Source organism: Akebia trifoliata, chromosome 13 (genome assembly GCF_017979445.1).
Source record: "Akebia trifoliata isolate Shusen 1 chromosome 13, ASM1797944v1, whole genome shotgun sequence".
NCBI lineage: Eukaryota > Viridiplantae > Streptophyta > Magnoliopsida > Ranunculales > Lardizabalaceae > Akebia > Akebia trifoliata.
Genome location: NC_141387.1, coordinates 13,744,505 through 13,762,000, shown reverse-complemented (window position 1 = coordinate 13,762,000; position 17,496 = coordinate 13,744,505). Strand labels below are relative to the sequence as shown.

The following is a 17,496-nucleotide window of genomic DNA, read 5'->3' as shown; positions in this document are numbered from 1 at the left end:
AAAACATGATCAAGTGCAATAGGGGTGCAATAGGGTTGTAGGGAACAAAATTATGTGAATTTTTAAAAAAAAATTCATTTTTCATCATGAAATTTTATTTTTAAATCTGGTTGCTCAGTCCGTTTTCAACACCTTGCTTTGAAAAATAATTTTTTTTTAATATTGACGTAATTTTTAAGTTTTTTAATATAAGAAAAACATGGGATATGAGTTAAAGTCCTACTTGGCATTGATTTAGTGGAATAGAATTCTACTTTGAGTTCATTTCTATTATTATTATTTTTTTAAATTAATTTTAAATTAATTTGTTTTTAAATATTGGCCGACAAAAATACTTTTGCTTTTAAGAAAAGTAGAGGATATTAATAGAGAGCTGCATTTGACACACCAACTTTTAGTAACGTCATACCAATTCTTATGTAAATCATGGTGTGGCAATAGTAACCCTATATTAATATTTAATTTAATATTTTAAACTTTCAATAATCAATTGGGAGATCCAAAATTTAAATGTGGGCTGATTGAGTCCTATTTGATTGTTGAAATTTTGATTATGGATTCAAAGATCCAAATTTTAATGTATTTTGACTATCAATTCCAAGATTCAAATTTTAATGTGGCAGAGTTGTTGAGTGATTGTTTGCTCATAGGGCTGTGAGCAAAGCTGTTTGACATGTGGTGCGACTGTCATTAACAATAGAGAGAAAATTTCTCTCTCCTCCCATTGTGAAAAAATATAATTTTCAGATAGATCACCTTGTGACATTCAAAAACATGATCAAGTGCAATAGGGTTGTAGGAAACAAAATTATGTGAATTTTTAAAAAAAAATTCATTTTTCATCATGAAATTTTATTTTTAAATCTGGTTGCTCGGTCCGTTTTCAACACCTTGCTTTGAAAAATAATTTTTTTTTAATATTTTATTTTTAAATATGAATATTTTCAAGAAATCTAGAAAGCTGTGTTGATGGATTGTCAATGTGATAATCAATGTGGGGCCAAGGATCCCTTCTACGAGTTGAAATCTGTGGGCAATAGGGGTGCAACTTGGTTTGGTTTGGTTTGGTTAGAGGCCAAATTGGAACTGAATCAACATAGGTCGGTTCCATTAAATTCGAATTAGAACCGTACCAAAATGTCGTTGGAACCAAACCAACCCAAACCAAATTAAGGTCGGTTTGGTTTGATTTAGTTCTATGATTGCCAATATTTTACAAATTGTAAATTAGAAGTAATATATTTTTATACATAAGATTTTATAGTAAATTAGAAGTATTTTATAGTATACATAAGATTTTATACAATGGTTCTTGGTTTGATTCGGTTTTTTACAAGCTTGATCTGAGTATCAAACCAACTTGATTGGTTCTCTATTTTTTTAATCCGGAACCAAACCGCAATTTGTTCCAAACCACCCCAAAGTTATCAATTTGATTCGGTTTGAACCGGACCAAGTTGCACCCCTAATGCGCAGAAGACATGCGGGTAAGAGAGAGAAACTTTCTCTCTATTGCTAATGTCATTTGGGCCACATGTCAAATGACTGTTGGGCTGTGAGCAAAAAATCATTCAGAGTTGTTCAAGCCCAATTTGATTATGAAAATCAAAATTTTAATATGGCAAATCTGATCTGGTCTAGATATAATTTAAGGAAAATTCTGAAGTAACATAAAAATTGACATTGATTCTCACATTGCTGACATGGATGTATGTATGGAATCATAGATGCTTTTCATCAAGATAGGAGTGAAAAACATCTATCACTATGTGTGCACCTCCACATCAGCAATGTGAGAATTAATGTCAGTTTTGTTGTTACTCCAGCAAAACTCATAATTTAAATCATATCAAATGGGTACCGATTAAGATCGATCCAATTCAAAACCAATCCATTTGAATTTGATGTTAGCATCAGCTAACTTATCAACAAAAAGTTGGGGTGAGTCGTTCAACGTTGACTCAAAGAATTCATTCAAACAAATTGGGGTGATTCGTTTATGCTTCCATGTTGACTTGGAGATTCACTAAAACGAGTTAAGAGACAAATCCAATTGATTCGTGCTGGATCAAAAGAGTTACGAGCCAGCTCAAAGAGTTTTAAAACAACAATCCTATTTTGTAAGTGCTCTTTGAGGCATTGATATAATTTGGGATGGGACTAATTTCTATGGTCCCACATTCCCATCTGCAGAAGTTTTCAAACGTGCAAGCTTGAGATTGGTGAGTAGAAATGCTAGGAATTGTAAAATTCAAAATGAATGCATTTTGAAAAAAATAGGAATCACTCTAATAAGCAATAAATTAAGAGAAAGTCAACTAAGATGATTTAGACATTATCAACAAAGAACGATTAGAGCCCCTACTACAAAAATATTAAAGTTGTAGGTCTTATTAGAACTTGAGGAAGATGGAAAATAATGCACGGAGATAATGAAAAATATGTGTGAACTCACTTTAAACAATTAAAAAAAAATTTGTTTTTTTTTACATGAATTGAAATTGAGGAACATAATTTATTTTTATTTTTTTGATAAGTAGGTATCCATGTAGACAATGGACCAGGCTCGTATCCGAGCTTTGCCTAGTCCATAGACCATGGTCTTGTACAAGGACTAGCTCTAGGGCCCGTGCAACGCTCGCATATCACACGCACCAAATGAGGGTTCGTCCTCAAGGATTGCTCTTGAGGATTCACTACTCATATTGGGAATCAAACCCATGGCCTACGGGCATTAACCACTTATCAGTCTGAATTTGCCATTGAGCCAACCCCTCGGGGTTGGGGAACGTAATTCATTTAGCCAACCTCAAATCTTTGAGAAAGATCTTTGTTGTTGTGGTTTCAAAAATTACACATCAGATCAGAATTAATTATGGTTATAGAAGATAAATATTAATTAAAATATTTTGAAGATAATAATGGTTGGAGAATAGGGTTTTTTAATGAGAAGAGATTAAATATAAAAAAAATAAAAATATATAGAATTGGTGATTGGGTGAGATTAGGAGATTAAAAGAGAGATAAAAATTGGAGAAACAATACGAGACATATGGAATAGATGGAGGAGAGAGAAAAATTGAAGAGATTTAGGAGAAATTGGTGAAAAAAAATAATTGGGTTATGGTCATGGAAGATAAATATTAATCTAGAGATTGTGAAGATAATAGCATAGTCTCTCCCCAATTTTATCTCCTGATCTCATCCAATCTCCTATTCTTTATATTTTTATTTTTTTTCTATTTAATCTCCTCTCATCCAAAAGCTTCAATAGAAGCATTACCAAGGTAGTGTGTGTGTGTGTGTGAGAGAGAGAGAGAGAGTAAAAATTGAAGAAATTGAATTGACTTTGGACCTAGAGGTGATTTATTGATCCAAAGGACATAATCATAAAATACGAAGCAACATTACAAAAATAAGGTTGTTAAACATGTCACGTAACAACATAAATCAAATGAAATCACTCTGGCCAATTGGTTTTTAGATTAGATCCCAAAAGAATGAATTCAAGTCCAACATAACCCTTGATAGAATTTTTAAATAGTGAACCAAAGCCCAACTCATAACACTCACAACTCAACTCAGGTAGATTAATTGCGTTAAAATTTTAATTATGGATGCATTTTCATTTAAAAAATCCTTTTTAGACGAATATTTGATAAAGTGAGTACTAAATAGTCCATATTCTTTTAGAAGGGATTTTTTTTATACATATTTTCAAAAAAACAGATCTCTGCTGTCGTTGTCCCTAGAATTTAATTATCAATTCCACCAGTCATTTATTTCCCAACTCAAGCCCAACTCATACTTAAAATATGCCAGGTAATGTTCTTGTACATTGTGCTCCATTATTCAATTTGATATTGTCTATGATTACAAGAACATATGCCTAGTAACAAGGGAGCATGGTATAGTATGAGTAAGTGTCATGACTTAACGTGTCACCTTGTAACAAATTTCTATGTGATGCATTCCCTGTAAGTTAACATCATTGATAAGAGTTAACTCATGGCAGTTGTCCTATATTGTGCTTCTCGTGCGTTGTCTATATGTGGGAATTTCTAGGTTGACATGTCGAGCTAAACCTACAAGGGCCACACAGTTTAGCACTTTGGCCAACGATCGAACACAACTGTGACACCAAACCAAGTTTGAGGTCAAGTAATTAAGTCCAAGAGACTTGGGATGTCCTGCCCAAGTTACACCTTCATATAAGGAGTGTGTCATGGGGGGTGGGGTGGGGACATTAGACAGAAGTTGGTTAACTACATTTCTCACTAAAGAGGGGTTATGCAATTTAATCTAGCTACAAATCATGAGCACAAATTTGAATTCCATTGGCTTTCCACTTCTCTTCCTTTTCAAGTAGAGGCGAAGCTGGGATTTTCTTGTAGTGGTGGAAAACTATAGTTGATTGATAAGTTTGGAGAGTTTGAAGATGAACAGTTTTGAGGAGAAAATTCAAGGGAATTTTGTTATACTTTTATATGAAATAACTTAAGTCAAAGGGTAATGTCATCAATTTAAGAACATGTATAGGATTCTCAAATATTGACCAAAAAGACTGCATGCCTTGTGACATCGGTCTTCTCTAATAAATTAATGCAAAATGACATCAGTACCCTCGACTTCAACCTAAACTAAAAAACACCCTTTGATTTCTCTTCTTAAAACCAAGGGTTTTTTAGTGATTTGGACTCCTAACTTTCACAAGTTAGGAGTTTAGGCCTCATCTCTTCTGAATTGGGAGTTTACCCTCACACCATACCAAAAGACTGAAATACCCTTCAACCTTGTCAAGTTTGTCTTGGGAGTTGCTACCTAGACCTTAAATCTAGTGCGTGGCAGATGGTATGGATAATTTTACACAAAACTTCTCATTGAAGCTTGCTTCGTCATTTTTACACATGTTTTCTTTATGAAACTTTGATATTTTTCTCTCTTCCATTTTTACACCTTTAAGTTACTAGTATGTTGGCCATCCCTCTATTTTTACATGATTAACAATAACAAAGCTCCATTATTAAGTAAAGAAGCTCTATTTTACGTAACGAAGGTTTTAGTATTATCTCCAACCCCCATACTTTATATTTATTTGTCTCATCTTCCTTATAATAAAAAATGTTAAAAAAAATAAGGTTACAATCCACATGACGCCTTAGCATGGCACAACGATATACACATGACGCTTTTATAAAGTTTGATATCATTCGATAATGCGTTGCATTACAAATAAATTATGTTATGATATAAAGGTAATACACTTCGGTACAAAGGCCTTTTCTAATTTTTCAATTACATCTTCTTCTTTGTATTTGTATTTTAAATCTTCTTTTGAAATCTTTACTATGTCTGAAATCTTCTTCTTCTCCATTTAAAATCTGCTTCTTCATTTTCTTTAACTAATTCGATGAAAGCTTCAATGAAAATGATGGTGAGATGAGAGAAATACATTATATTATGAAAAATGTAATAATTACACCTACAAAGGAACTATTTCACATTTGAACAAATGCGTGACAACTCAACATCGAATAGCGATATACACATGATGCTTAAAATCTAATATCATTCGATAATGCGCTGCACTATAAATAAATTATGCTACGGTACAAAAGTAATACACTTTGATATAAAGGTGTTTTCCTATTTTTCATTTACATCTTCTTCTCTGTTTGAAATCTTCTTCTTTTTCTTATTTGTGTTTTCAATCTTCTCTTGAAATCTTTTCTACATCTAAAATCTTCTTATTTTCTGTCTAAAGTCTTCTTCTTCTTATACCATTCTGATGAAAGCTTGAGCAAAAATGATTGAGAGTGAAAGAGATATATTATATTATTGAAAAAATATAAGGATTACACATGCAAAAGAAACTACTTCACATCTGAAAAGATGTGTGATAACTTAGCATGGCAAAGCGATATACACATGACGCTTTTATAAAGTCTAATATCATTCAATAATGTGTTGGGTTACAAATAAATTGCGCTAAGGTATAAAGGTATACACTTTGATACAAAGGCATTTTCCTATTTTTCAACTTCATCTTCATCTCTGCTTGAAATCTTCTTCTTATTCATATCTATGTTTTCAATCTTTTTTTGAAACTTTTTCTCCATCTTAAATCTTCTTCTTTGTCTGAAGTCTCCTTCAACTATTTTGATGAAAACTTCAACAAAAATAGTGGATAGATAAGGAGAAATGTATTATATTATTGAAAAAGTGTAATAATTATACTTGCAAAAGACAATAGTAGCAAGTTTAACGCCAGATCAGGGTAAATGGCATTTTGGGTATGAAAATATACTTTTTTACTGATGTGGCAACTTTTGAGGGTAAAGTCCTAATTCATAAGAAATGAAGCCTGAACTCCTAAATTGTGAAAGTTAGGAGTCAAAATCATTAAAAACCCTTAAAACTAATCAACTTCAATATCATGGATAAAAGTTTTTACCTTAGTCTAAATTTTTATACCCTGAAAAATTATTAAGTATATGAATATAATAATATATATAGATGTGTTTTGGTTAAATACAATTGATAACATGTAGATATAAACTTTCTTCTATCATTTTCTGCACTTAAAATATATATTTTCTTTTTTTAGGAGTAAAAATGTAATTTCACCTTAAAAATATCATTATCAAGAAAATATTTTATCCTATGATATGAGTTCACTATAATCTTGTAGTTAAGAGATTATAACTTCGTTGAAAAGTAAGAATCTCTTTATATTAGGACGTAACCATCATTTCTATTTAAATAATGTACATTTTTGGCATCCAAATGTAAAAAATTTCACTTTGCCTAGAACAAAAAAGATGATTAGAATATAATTTTACACAACATATCAGATTTCCTAAATTTTAGGAGAAATATTTTGGACAATTTTTCCCTTCCAAGATTTTACGATATCTTAAGATTTTTAGTGAATTGGATGATCTTAAGTATAGTATTCTCATATTTTTATAAGGGTATATTAGTATTTTTAATATATTAGGGCTTGGGATACTAGTAGGACTTTGGTCAAGGTCAAAGACATGTTGGGGCTAAAAATTTTATTTCTTTTATTTTATTTTAAGGTTTTTTTGGCTTTAACAAGTTTTAGGTTGTGCATATGAGGTGGGAGTCTTAGGATTTGATAGAAAGAATCCAAGAGAGAAAATCTTCCTAAAAATTGCCTAAAAAATGGAGATGGTTGGATAAATTTTCAAAATTTGAAAGTCTTTGCTAAAACACTTTCTACCATTGGATCAAGTTCAAATCAATGGTTATAAAATAAAGAGAAAATAATTCTAGTATGTAGAAGCCAATAATAATAACATAAAAAAATCGGTTGGTTTTCTATTTCAAAATTCAAGGAGATAAGGTAAAAGGGGTTAGGATTTTGAAAACTAACAAATAATGGATTGCCATGTGGAAACCCATATTGACTAAATCATAGAACTCTAAGAGGTATGTTTGAAAAAGAAAACAACCTTAAAGGAATTCTTGTGATCCAAAAAATCTTGACCGATTAAGATCACACTAATTTTGTTAAAGTCATAAGCTACTATTAGGGGATCAACAAAACAAACTTTTGATGCTTTAAATACCTTGGAGACTTCACTAAATTAGTGCTCAAACCCCATTTTTTACTCAAAAAACACCCAAAAATCCTCAAAAGACACCTAAAAATATTCAAAACACCAAGAACATATAGAAAATATTTAGATCTAAGAGGAAAATACCTCATCTCGGATATCGGAAGTGGATTTAGTGACGGAGACACAAGTAAAAAAACTCATATGAGGAAGGCACTCTACCAGTTTTGAGAGAATCAATAATCACAATCATCTAGGTAAACTAGTTATTTATTATTATTATTATTTTTAGGTCATTTTTCGCAATGAAATATTTTTGGGTATAGTAGAGATCGGCATTCGCCAGACTGGATTAGTGCCTGATACCTTCCAATCCCGTAACGTGATCCTTTGATCATTTCTTTTCGTAGATTAGTATTTTTGATTGGTTTTGAGTCATGTTTCGGTTCCTAAACCATAAAACTAGGTATCGACTCTAAACACCAAAAAAACGGATCTGTAACCCACGGATCGATGGCGCTTTTAGTGGTGACTCCAATTGGGACAATTTGATGATCAAATTCGAAAAAAATCCCAAATTTTGGTGCATTGCCAAATCGACTTAGTTTTTTTTATTATTATTTTTATTTTTATTCTTTCGACTTGATTGTGGATCATTTGTTTGGATTTTGAGTATGATATTTTTGATTTCTTGTATGGTCCAATTAATGGTCACTTTTGATGACCCTAAATAATTCAAGATTTCAAAGATTAATGAAATAAAGATGAAATGTTGGTGGTTAAGATGAGGAGTCATGAATGTTTTAAAAAAATTAAAAAATAAATAAATAAATTTAATCGGTGTTGCTGATGCTTGGTGTGTGGTTAGATTTTTTTTTCCCTTTCTCAATCTGTGTGTGATAAATGGTATCGAAGAAAGGAATAAAAAAAATAAAGATTCTCTCTTTTCCACAAATTCTCTAATTTTTTTCAAATCGTTTTTTTTTTTTTTATTTTTAAAAAATAAAAAATGAAAGGGGTTTTCTTTCCAAAAAAAAAAAAAAAACCAGCACTTGTATGCGTGGTGTGCCAATAGTAAACAAATTTTTTTTTTTGTTATTTTATCTTCTTCTCAAAGAAGGGGGCAGCAAAGAGGAGGGCGTCTCTCTCTCTCTCTCTCAACCTTCTCACTCCATCCACTTCCACTCTTTGATCTCATCTTTACCATACACACACACTTAGACCTCAAGAACCCACTTCATCTCTATCTCTCTTCCGATTTATTGCGAGTGATCCATGTCTAAATTGTTAGCTCATTTTTCACGGTAGATCTCAAACCCTTTTATTTCGGAGCTCCTTATAGTAGTCCATTTCGTTTCCAACACATTTTCTTGTACTTAGGAAACGTGACCCATTATATGTATGAGTTGTGGTAACGAACCAAGTCGTGGTCGAGTGCTTGATGGAAGCCTAGACCAAGTTTGATTATAAAAAAGAACCGTTTGGTCCCCAAAACTACACTCTCTTAATCTCCATGTTTTACATCATCTAAAGAGTGAATTAGAGTTTTGAAAGTACCAAATCGAGATCGAAAGATCTGCAGCATAAGAGTGGGAAAATCAATGGCTGGGGGTATGTATTTTTTTACAGTTTTTGGGCTTTTTTCAAATTTTGATTCTCCTTTAAGTATTATTTCTGCATTTTTGAGAATCGATGTTAAGATTTACATTTGGTATCAGAGCCTCTATAATCTTTGCCTTGTTATTTTTTTATTTTATTTTATTGCATTCGGAAATATGCGATTCTTTATTTTTGGCTGAAATTTTATTTTAAAAATTTTAGTTTAATGCTTATTAAGGTTAGATATCATTAGGATATTGGATTTCTAAATTTTCTGTATTTTTAAATTATATTTATATTTTTTTGATGGTAAAATGGTGATTTTTCGGACTAGTTTTATCTGATGAGTTGCATCGGATTGACTAAAGGTTGAAGAAGACCAATTTCTATAAATAAAATAAAATAAATAAATAAAATAAATTCTAAAATTATTTAGGCATTTATTTAGCAACATACCTACCTTTTATTTATTTATTTATTTATTTTTGCATATGATATTCAGTTTATTTAATCATATCAATTTATTCATATTTATATATTTGCACGAATTAATTATTCTGTTTAAATTAATTATGTAAAAGTTTTGATGAAATTCATGATTGAAATTATAGAATTGATTATGCATAATAATGACATGTTTGTTTTAGTTAATTTTTATGCAAAATAATTTTTTAAGCATAAAAGAATAATGTCTAAGTGATCCATATAATTTTAGTTAATTAGATAATACCCACAACATCTTTAATTAAATAAAAATATAATTAATTAGGATCACATAAAGATTATTTAGACATTAATTATAATTAATTATACTTAATATAATAAATTTTATCCCACATAAATTTTTATTATATTTATATAATTAATTAGGATAAAATATCAAATTATTCATAATTTACCCACAGGAATTATGAATTAATAATTTTGTAGTTTTATCATAAATTATTTACTTAATTCATAATTATAAGGGGTATATAATTATTATAAATTTGATATATATATATATCAAATTTATAATAATTATATACCCCTTATAATTATGAATTAAGTAAATAATTTGATAAATTCTATCATAAAGAATGATTGAATCTTTTGAATTAAAAATTTATCCCACAGGCAATTTTGATCATTAGATTCAATTTTTAAGCATGATTTACATTGATAAAACATGAAATTATTTATGTCTCAATTTTAACATAAACATATAAATTTTTTAATTTATGTAGCTTCACAAATTACGATTTTTTTTTATATTCGATGTGATATTCCCAAATTAAAGGGTGATAATTATAAAATATGGAAAGAGAGAATTCTCATTCACATAAGATGGATAGACATTGATTATACTATTAGGAAAGACGAACCACCTGCAATTTTCGATGCCAGCTCTACAGCGGACATTACGCTTTATGAAAAATGGGAACGATCTAATCGCCTCAGTGTAATATTCATTAAGACAAAAATCTCTGCTGGTATTCGTGATTTTGTAGATTAGCATGATAATGTCTGAGATTTACTAAAAGCCATTGATAATCAATTCATCACTTCAGAGAAGGCATTCGCAAGTACCCTAATCATGAAGTTCTCATCGGCTTACCAATGTCAAAGGTGTGTGTGAGCACATTGTGCATATGAGGGATATTGCGGCTCAATTAAAGAATCTCGTGGTTGAAATGTCAGAGTCCTTTCTGGTGCACTACATTTTGAATACCCTTCCACATCAATACGGGCCCTTCAAAATCTCTTACAACACACATAAAGACAAATGGTCAATTAATGTACCCATAACCATGTGTATTCAAGAGGAAGGAAGGCTAATGATATAACTAAGTGAGAGTGCAATACTGACTACACGTGGAAAGGGTAAATCTCAGGCTAATTAGAAAGTAAAAGGTAAAATACCTCCCTAAACTGATATCAAGAAAAATTCAAAGTGTTTCTTCTATAAAAAGATGGGACACGTGAAGAAGGAATGTGCCAAATTTAATAAATGGTTTGAGGACAAAGGTAATTCAATCTCATTTGTTTGTTATAAATCTAATATGGTTAATGTAAATATTAACACATAGTTGATTGATTCTGGTTCAACAATCCACATTTCGAATTTCTTACAGGGTTTGCAAAACCTAAGGAAGCCATTGGGAAGTAACCAAAGCATCTTATCCGAAAATAAGATGGGCTCACATGTGGAGGCGGTAGGGACATGCTGTTTAACTTTAAATAGTGGTTTTGTTTTAGAGTTAGAAAAGACCTTTTATGTTCCAAGTTTTTCTAGAAACTTGATTTCAGTTTCAAGACTTGTACCTTTTGGATATTCCTTCCACTTTTCAGAAACATCTTTTAATTTATTTTACAAATCTGATTATGTTGAGAATGGTATTTTGTTTGATGGTCTTTACTGCATTAATTTACAAAATAATGCCACTCAAAATGCTATGTATGTTCAAACTAGCACTAAAGATGTGTTATTAATGAGAATTACTCTACATTATGGCATCGAAGATTAGGTCATATCTTCCTAGAAAGGATTAAAAGATTAGTAAATGATGGGGGTACTTAGTACTCTGGAATTTATTGATTTTGAGACTTGTGTGAACTGCATAAAGGAAAAGCAGACCAACAAGTCAAAGAAAGGTGTTAATAGGAGTTCGGCCATATTAGAAATCATATACACTGACATATGTAGTCTAGACATGAACTCACATAGTCAGAAATATTTCATTTCCTTCATAGATGATTATTCACGATATATGTATCTCTACATACTTCATAATAAAAACGAAGCATTAGATGCCTTCAAATTTTTTAAGGCTGAAGTAGAAAAATAATGCGACAAGCAAATTAAGATCGTGAAATCAGATAGAGGTGAAGAATATTATGGTAGATACACTGAGGATGGACAAGCACCTAGGCCATTTGCAAAGTTTCTTCAAAGCATGGGATTGTTTCCCAATACACCATGCCTGATTCACCGAATCAAAATGGCGTAGCAGAAAGAAGAAACCGAATACTATTGGACATGGTATAGAGTATGCTAAGCAATTCCAATATTTCTAATTTATTGTGGGCTGAAACACTTAAGACGGCAGTGTATATATTAAACCGAGTTCCAACCAAAGCTGTTTATAAAACGTCATTTGAATTATGGAAAAATTAGAAACCGAGCTTACGACATATGCGCCTTTGGGGATGTCCGTATGAAGTAAGAATTTATAATCCACAAGAAAAAAAACGACCCAAGGACCATTAGTGGGTATTTCATTGGATATGCTGAAAGGTCTAAATGTTACAGATTTTTTTGTCCATCTTATGACACTGGGATTCTAGAATCAAGAAATGCAAAGTTTTTTGAAAATGACTTGATCAGTGGGAGCGATCAAATCAGGACTATAGGTTCTGAGAAGAATCATTCAGAGTCTCAACCTTCCACTTCAGGTGATAGATTGGTTATTGTTCACAGCCTCTCAAGTACAAACTGGTGTTGAACAACCAATCATTAAAGTTTCACAAGTTGACAACATTCCGATAGATCAGATTGTTCAAGAGTTGTCCGAGACTTTTGAACAACGAGTTGAACCTCATACTTCCGAGGAAGATGATGGTGCGACATTAAGAAGATTTGCTAGAACTAAGAGGTCAGCAATTTCTGTTGATTATGTTGTGTATCTACAAGAAGTTGACTACAAAATTGGAGTCGAAAATGATCTCGAGTCATTTTCACAATCCATGAGTTGCAAAGAATCAGAGTTATGGTACAATGCCATGGAGGAAGAGATGAATTCTATGAAGAGTAACGGAGTTTGAAACCTTCTTAAGTTGCCTAATAGTGCAAAAACCATTGGTTGTAAATGGGTCTTTAAGACAAAGAAAGACTCATTAAGTAATATTTAGAGATACAATACAAGATTTGTTGCTAAGGGATTCATTTAGAAAAAAAGAATCGATTACACGAAGACCTTTTCTCCTGTATCTAAAAAAGATTCATTGCGCGCTATTTTGGTATTAGTAGCTCATTTTGACTTAGAGTTGCAACAAATGGATGTGAAAATAATATTTCTTAATGGAGGTCTAGAGGAGGAGGTTTACATGAAACAACTTGAAGGATTCCCCTCTAGTGATGGTGAGTAATTAATTTGCAAGCTTAAGAGATCTATATACGGTTTAAAACAAGTACCCCGCCAATGGTATTTAAAATTCCACAATGTAATTTCTTCATTTGATTTTGTAGAAAATATTATGGATCATTGTATATACTAGAAGGTCAGTGGGAGTAAAATTTATTTTCTTGTTTTATATGTGGATGATATTTTGCTAGCAACCAATGATAAGGGTTTGTTGGATAAGGTAAAATAATTCCTCTCTAAAAATTTTGATATGAAGGATATGGGTAAGGCGTCTTATGTCATTAGCATTAAAATCCATAGAGACAGATTTCGAGGTATCTTGGATCTGTCGCAAGAAACCTATATCAATAAGGTTTTAAAGAGATTTCAGATAAAGGATTGTTCACCAAATGTTGCTCCCATTGTGAAGGGTGATAGGTTCAATTTGAACCAATGCCCAAAAAATGACCTTGAGAGGGAACAAATGAAAAACATTCCATATGCTTCTGTTGTTGGAAGCCTAATGTATGCTCATGTCTGCACAAGATCTGACATTGCAATTGTTGTAGGAATGTTGGGACGATATCAGAGTAATCCAGGTTTATACCACTGTAAAGCTACAAAGAAAGTGATGAGGTACCTTCAAGGAACTAAGAACTGCATGCTTATGTATAGACGGACAAACAATCTGAAAGTAATTGACTACTCAGATTCCGACTTTGCTGGCTGTGTTGATTCATGCAAATCAACATCAGGTTACATTTTTATGATAGTCAGTGGAGCTGTATCATGGAGAAGTGCCAAGCAGACCTTGACTGCCACTTCCACTATGGAAGCTGAGTTCGTTTCTTGTTTTTATGCTACTTTGCATAGTGTACGACAGAATGAGGGATCCTATGGACCATATCCTCTACTATAGGAGTCAAATGGTCTTGTACCAGAACGACAACTCATTACTCTGCAAACTCTTCCTATCAACTCTAAAACATAGAGTTATATCGTGGTTCCAACGGTTGCCTACTAGGTCAATAGCAAATATTTTCGAACTGGATGAGACATTTATCAGATAGTTCATCCACTTACGTGAGAAGAAAGGTTGGAGTGAATGCACTTTTTAACATATGACAGGAGGTCAATGAGAGTATACGTTCTTTTGTGACTCGATTCTAAATAAAGACGCTAGTTGTCGAGAGTATGGACGAGGCAACCGCTTGTACAGCCTATGTAGTTGCAATCATCCCCATAACTCGATTGCATGAGTCACTAATCTAGTCTGACTTCTCTCGACTTGAAGACCTCTATGAGAAAGTTGAAAGATACATCTTGGTAGAGGAGTCATTAAAGAGTAGAGGACATGTAACATAGACATTCGCTAACAATACGACATATTCTGAGGCTCCGAAAGCAGCAATCGAGCCAGGTGATGGGGGTAATTAGAAAGGCGACGAGACCTAAAGGAGTAGTCAAGATGGAAGAGGGGGCGAGTGTAGACACTATTCAATGAGAAATTGACAGTAATCTTAAGACACATTCGCGCGACCCTGGGTTCATACAACCACCTTGCGATTACCAAGGAAAGCCAGGAAAACCATATTACGATACCACAGAGCAGAGGACCATCTGACCGAGGAGTGTTACAGATGGTGGCATATCATATAAGATATAATCAAGGATGGAAAACTCAAGAGATACGTGGCTACCACAGCTAGAGAAAGATAGGAAGTGCAGGTGGAAGATAATTAGATACCATGACCTCAACTACCCAGGGGGAAAGACAACACGAACTTGAGGGGCGCAGCATAATGCATACTAATACGAGGATGTATGAGTCAGAAAGGAAGTTGAAGCATTTGACTAGGGCAAGGGTAATGAATATACACCACGAAGTCAATGTCAACCAAGTATCCTCGGGGGTCCTCAAAGCACAGAGATCGAGGCCCATCGCAGGGAAAATGGAAATAGTATTTACTGAAGACGATCTCCGAGGTACAGCTATGCCTCACCAAGATGCACTCGTCATAGCACTACCAGTCGAGAGTATAAATCTCAAGAGAATTTTGGTGGACGCTGGTAGTGCAGTAGACATCCTCTTCTTGGAAGTAGTGAAGAAGATGGGGATCTTGGAGAGCCTTGCTCCAACTCAGACTATTGTGTTAAGATTCAACCGAGTTGCAACTACCTCGGTTAGAGAGATCACACTTCCTATAGTAACATAAATAAAGGTGGTCATGACAAGTTTCATATTGATCAAAGCAGACTTAGTAAACAATTCCATCCCCGAAAGGAGGTGGATACACGAGATGAGGACCGTTCTGTTGACCTACCATCAGATAATACGGTTCTCGAGCAAAGATGGAGTGATGGAGATCATATGAGACAAAGAAATGTCCTAGAGGTGTTTTACCCTGGCCTTTCGCTGGCGTCGAGCCCAACCGTGGGGTTGGTATAATAGAAAGTGAGGGATGCGGCCGCGTCCCTCTCACTTTGTAATTTCGTGGCAGTCACCTCGACAGTATCTCGAGAATGTCCGAGTTTAGCCACACCGTGTTGAGCCTGGAATAGGGTTAAACGATATAAGTCGGCAATGGTGTAAAGAAAATGAATGAGGAAAATAAGATTACTTACCGTGGCCAAATCTTGAAACAAGTTGCAGAAGAACTGACCGGGATCCTCCATGAAATGTTTGTTTCTCATCGCCATTTCCCTCAGGAGGCACATCGATTCAAACATTGTATGCGCAATCTTGGAATTGGATAGTGCAGAGTCTTCATCTACAATCGGGCGGTCGATCACAATTGGTGAGGTGACCTAGGAGGTGCCTGCAAGGTCGTTCCTCCTCTGTCCTGACCTAGTATTGAAGGTCGAAGCTTGCGATGGATCGGTAGGGGGTGGGGGCTGGGCTGTGGTTGTCGGAAGAAGAACTAGAACGGGTTCTGCAGCTTGAGGTTTGGCAGGCTGGGGGTCGGTATCCCTCCTCAACCTTTTTAGAAGAGGTTGCGTGTCCTCTTCATCTTCTTCCTCGAAATAAGAAGAGGGCAGTACTTCCACTATCTCATCATCCAAGACATCCAAGTCAGAGGCAGATGCTGGTCAGTTCAACCTGAGAGACATATCCTTGTCGTTGGTAGGTTAAAACGAGGAAACAGATCTTATCACTTGTTCACCTTCCGCACGAGAATCAATTGAAGGAAGGAAATCGGTAACTTAGTGATAAAATTCCTTGCTAAAGAAGAGTTGTGTTATTACTACCAAGTCACTAGTGCATTTGTTCTGACCTGGGCCTACAATCGTTAGGTGTGAAAAAGTTAGTCAAACGACAGTGGAGAGAAGGACGATAGAAGTTTAAGATAGGAAACTCACCAAACCCGTTGAATGAGTTGAACACTAGAAAGGGAAGCTCATCCCCGGCTGCACTCTCCCACTGTCCGATCAGTTTGATCCGGAACAAGAACTATTCCTTGTCCAAGTCGGGAAGCTTGACCAAGGACTGCTTCCCTTTCCTCTTGGTTAAATAAAAGTAACGCTGCTTCTTAGGGCACCTCTTTAGGGCAAATTGGGCCCTTATATCGAGGAGCCCAAGCTAAAGACCATTTTCCAACCGAGCATTCATTTGCTTTATGGCGTAAATCAAGCGATATAAGTTATTGCTCATTTGCCCTAGAGCCCTTTGATAAAAGTTTAAAACCTCCCGAGTTAACCTGCTAAGAGGAACTCGAAAACCAGCCTTAAGTTGTTTCTAGTAGACCACTATGGTACCTTAGGGATAGCTTTGAAATGATGGGGCTCATCCATAAAAGATAGGCCCACGCCATCAGGGATAACGTAAGTATCCCTGATCTCAGCTATGGGAGGGCACGTGGGAAAATAAGTTTTCCCCCTAGCCATGGAAAATGAAAAATAAACAAAGTTTTTGAGGAGAGGGAGGGAGTCCTGTTCTCTAACCTTGGGAAAAAGTAATGGAGAAGGGAACCTGGCAGGAGATCTTGCAAATGCCTTGTAGGTGTTGAGCCAAAGAGAACGAGAAAGCAGAGAGAAGAAAAGTGCTAAGGAGAGTAATAAAGTGTGAAAAGTAAAAAAGGTGGAGGTATTTATAGGATGTAAGAACCTCGAGATGATCAACAGGATGAAAGGTTTGGATGCCCTCGAGAAATGAAACAATAATGAGTAAAACAACGTATTTATTGGCATCAGGAACAAAGAGAAGGGTACGA

General features: G+C 34.0%; 1 protein-coding gene and 1 pseudogene across 1 annotated transcript; both read left to right on the top strand.

The window, feature by feature from the left end:
- The first annotated feature begins 13,565 nt into the window (after positions 1-13,565).
- Positions 13,566-14,204, top strand: LOC147387948 (secreted RxLR effector protein 161 pseudogene; annotated as a pseudogene).
- An 829-nt stretch (positions 14,205-15,033) lies between these two features.
- LOC147387947 (uncharacterized) lies at positions 15,034-15,501 on the top strand. The gene has a single exon (XM_086420258.1). The coding sequence runs from the start codon at positions 15,034-15,036 to the stop codon at positions 15,499-15,501; it is 468 nt and encodes a 155-aa protein (XP_086276384.1).
- Positions 15,502-17,496: the final 1,995 nt, after the last annotated feature.

What these genes read in the sequence shown, in the direction of transcription:
- LOC147387947 (XM_086420258.1), top strand. Translation starts at nt 15,034, where the DNA reads ATGACCTCAACTACCCAGGGGGAAAGACAACACGAACTTGAGGGGCGC.